This window comes from Erigeron canadensis, chromosome 7 (genome assembly GCF_010389155.1).
Source record: "Erigeron canadensis isolate Cc75 chromosome 7, C_canadensis_v1, whole genome shotgun sequence".
NCBI classification, from domain to species: Eukaryota; Viridiplantae; Streptophyta; class Magnoliopsida; order Asterales; family Asteraceae; genus Erigeron; species Erigeron canadensis.
In genome coordinates, this window is record NC_057767.1 from 18,417,405 (window position 1) to 18,421,735 (window position 4,331).

The 4,331-nt window shown below is 33.3% G+C and overlaps 1 protein-coding gene across 1 annotated transcript; it reads left to right on the top strand.

The window, feature by feature from the left end:
* Positions 1-365: 365 nt before the first annotated feature.
* LOC122607015 (5'-3' exonuclease) lies at positions 366-3,975 on the top strand. Its single transcript, XM_043779933.1, has 5 exons — positions 366-837; positions 1,450-1,620; positions 2,140-2,374; positions 2,976-3,198; positions 3,671-3,975. The coding sequence occupies exons 1-5, from the start codon at positions 493-495 to the stop codon at positions 3,774-3,776; spliced, it is 1,080 nt and encodes a 359-aa protein (XP_043635868.1). The 5' UTR covers positions 366-492; the 3' UTR covers positions 3,777-3,975.
* The last annotated feature ends 356 nt before the right edge of the window (positions 3,976-4,331 follow it).

Here is a 4,331-nt window from a genome sequence, read left to right on the forward strand (position 1 = left end):
AATTTTAAGTGCCGGACAGCCTTATATTTCCTTTTTCCCATATATATATGTATGTATATATTCCAGATAAGCTAAAATGTGAGACTAAATCTTAAAACTAACGATATTACTTTTATTGTTTACAATTTGAAAATATAGTCTCCTTAAAAATTAAAGCATAAATACGATACTTTTTAGGAATTTTTTTTTTGAGAAAGTAAATTAATTTTTTTTGCATTCAATCTTAAAATATTTAAATTTAAGGTTAAAGAAATAAAGAGTTAAAGTTATTTATTTTATTTTTAGGGAGGGAGTAATTTTCAATGATAAGATTTTTTAATTTAAAAATGCAAATTCTAAAAAGTTAATCAAAGGTTTCAGATAGATGCTCCGTTCTTGACCACTTCCATCAGGGCATTTTTCCTGGAGACACCTTTTCAATTGTAGACTTGTAGTAGTAGATACACAGTAATAAAACAATTAATTAGAGTAGTGAATGTGAGATGTCATGATATGATGTTGAACGTCTTGAGTCCGATGGTTGCAACTTGTTGGCCCTCAGCCTCGTCGTCTGCTTCTTTTAGGACACAACTGAATAACAAACCACCACCGATTGCTGCTGCTTGTTTATCTCGTTCGGGGGCAGCCGTTAAACATAACCAACTACTAAACCATCACCCAGATGATGATACTGATAATCGAGTCCATAACAACAACAACAAAAAGAAGAAGGAAAGGGTGTTCTTTTTGGATGTGAACCCAATATGTTATAATGGTAGCACTCCAAGTCTACATTCCTTTGCTCGCTGGATTTCCCTTTTCTTCTCCCAAGTCTCCCTTACACACCCGGTCATTGCGGTACCCCTTTCACTTTCTTCCACTTTCTAATTTTGTTTCCTTTTTATTATATCAAACCACAATCATTAATCTACTAGAAAAGAAATTTGATGATGTAGGATGTTTTTATATATATTAAAAGATATAAACTACTCTACCTACGTTCTGACTAACTTACAAGTTTCAACCCTTTATAATATTTATTTAGTGCTAGGAGGCAGGTGCTGTCACAGTATCAGGTTTCCCTATTCCATCTCCATTAGAACAACCCCCATTTTGCTTGATTACTTCGAAGGTAATCCCATTTTTTTAGACTATATCTCGGATAAACTAATCTTTGTAACTGCAAGGTGAAGCGAAGCCATACATTGCTCTTGAATCCTGCAACTCAAGACGAGCATTGTTAATTACAAGATATTAGTAGAGGGTAGAATAGTAACTTTGAACTAAAAATATATTTTTAGGTACATTGGTTCTTATGTAGTAATAAGTAAAATACTTAATTTCGCAGTTTATATTAGTATGTAATAATAATTAGGCTGTTTCAAAGAAAAAAGTTAAAAAAAAATAACGCTTTTAACTTTTAACAGAGATGTTTGTTTGACCATATTTTGCACATTATACATTTTTTAGGTTATAGATGGAGAAGGAGCTCACGAGTATAGGAGACGAATGCTGCCGTCATATAAAGCACACAGAAGAAAGTTCTCACGATGGGTATCTGCATCCCAGGAATCAGCAAAAGCTCCAGTACAAAGATCTCATCAACTCATTTCAGACACTCTTAACAAATGTAATGTGCCGGTCAGTAAGCCTTTGTAATATAAGCTGAAGTATTCTGTTGTTTTTTTTTTTTTTTTTTTTTTTGATAGTTGCTAGAATCCTTTCTTTTAAGACTATACATTTCCCTTCATTGTTTTATACTTACAAAATTTATACTTTCTTCTTTGATCTGTTCCATGCTTTAGAAGTGGTGACTAATGTTCAAGCAAAAACACATAGGGAAAAGTATATTCATAAGCTTGATAGGACAGTAAAATAAACATGGGCCTAATGTTTGAGAGGATGAAAAGCATAAGTGGTCCTAGGTTATAATTTCATTGTCACTTTACTAAAAGAAAAAAATAGTTTAATAATCTAACTTAACTTCCCCGAATAAATTCCTTTGAAAGCTGTACAAACAAATGTTAAGGTAGATTTAGAATATTAGATGCAAGCTAAAAATGAGCCTTGGAGTAGTTGCTAAAGTTACAAGTTGTTAATATATGAACCAATCTATAATGTTGAGAAAGCGGTCTTTATTTAATTAAGAAGGATATGCAGGTTGTGAAGATTCCGGCTCAAGAAGCAGATGATGTTGTGGCAACACTCGTTGAACAAGTTTTACATAAGGGCTACCATGCTGTCATAGCGTCTCCAGACAAAGACTTCAAGCAACTTATATGTAAAGATGTACAGCTAGTTATGCCTCTTCCAGAATTAAAAAGATGGTCCTTTTATACCTTAGACCACTACATAGCTCAATACAAGTGTGATCCATTGTCGGATTTAAGTCTGAGTAAGCATAGAGTCTCTGGTGTCTCAAATATCTCTGCCACATGAACTTAAATATCTTAATCAAATTAAAATGAAATTTGGTGGTGGAAATTTTAACACATTTACTTGAAAAGGGCTGATTTGGGTTGGATTCTATCTGTAACATCCAATTTTTTCTTTTTATTAAAAACTATATAAGCTGCAACACTGTGGAACTGGTGGTTTGTCTGGTTTCATTGGTTCTCTGGGAAATTGTGAAGTCCCACAGTTTGTCTTCAGGTCACAAATTTCGCTTGGTGGGGTCGTGTGGATTTTCCCGGTTACCCAAAAAATAATGGTTTACTGCTTTTACTTATTTAAAATAGAAAAAAAAATTGCAAAGAAAATCTTACTTGGAAAGAGTCTGTTTTGTCACCCTCTGCTGAAAGTGTTAATTTAGATTCTCAGTTGGAATGCTAGATGTGATCTTTCTTCTGGCAAAGCATTCTCTAATTTATATTTTTTCTAACATGGAAAAATTGTAATAACAGTAAGCCTGTGTCTTTGTTGAGGCAGTGACAAGGTTTATGAGTTATATATTTTTTCTTTGTCACAAGTTCTAAAAATCGCTATTATTTATTTAGGATGCATCATGGGTGATGAAGCGGACGGTGTTCCAGGAATTCAGCATTTGGTACCTGGTTTTGGCATGAAAACCGCGTTGAAACTGTTAAAAAAACATGGTTCTCTAGATAATCTACTTAACGCTGCAGCTGTAAGAACTGTTGGCAAACCTTATATTCAAGATGCCCTCACCAAGCATGCTTGCCACCTCCGAAAAAATTACGATGTTCTTTCTCTGAGGAGGTAATTTCTCATGCTGGTTTATTTAATTGAGGTAACAGAATAGGCGGGTCAAAACAGGCCTTTTTAAAAATGGCTCAAGCAGGCGCAGCTTAGGGTAGCTGAAAGGCTAATTTTTTCCTTACATTGAATGCAAGTTAAAATAATACAACGGTAAAAAGTATGTATAAGCTTACAAACTCTTTTAAGTTGTTTTGTTCCTATAAATCAGATTTCTATTTTAATCTTATCATTTTTGTAATTATATTCTTCTATTAAATTTTCTATAGAATTCTCATAAAAAGAAAAAATGTTAACGAACCAACCTAACTAGTTTTGACCATATATATATATATATATATATAATTGAACAGGAGCAGTTTTGACCATTTATTATTATTGGATTTGTTTAGTTTTAGCCTATCTAGACCAAAATTTCCCTCCAAATATTGATTGTCAATTATGGTTTTTCTAATTTCTCAAACTCCAATTGTAGGGATGTTAATGTTAGGCTACAAGAAGACTGGTTGCAGAAGCGACCAGCAGATAATGATATGGAAATTATCTCAAACTTCATTGATATGTTAGGACGAAACTCATAATTCTGAACGTTGAAAGAGACGTTTTTATTCGAAGTGATTTAGTTTCCATTACCGTGAGAAATAGGTAGATTATTTGTTATAGGAAGAAGAGGGCAAGTGCTTCCTTGATAGTTTGTAATGGAGAATATTAGTTGATCCGAAAGTTGATTATGTTACATGAGTCCTATAACAACAATAGAGAATATTAGTTGATCTGAAAGTTGATTATGTTACACGAGTCCTATAACAACAATAATTGGCATCAAGTTCAAGTAACCTGGGAACAACCCTATGACTAAACTATAAGAAAGACTACTTGAAAACATGAAAACCAACCTTAATAAGTAGATTGAAATCGAGTGTTGCCTTGAATCAATGGCAACTACCTAATGCCTTAAAAGGCTCGTTGCTAGACGTTGGCCCTGTTGATCTAATGATCTCTGGTACAAATATGAGCTCCTTAAGTTTGAGTTTATTATAACTCATTAACTTGGCTCCTGAATTATTTGACTTGCAATCAAGATGAACTCGTTTAAACCCTTGGCTCAAGGCAAGTAAATCTTGGAAATCAATTTT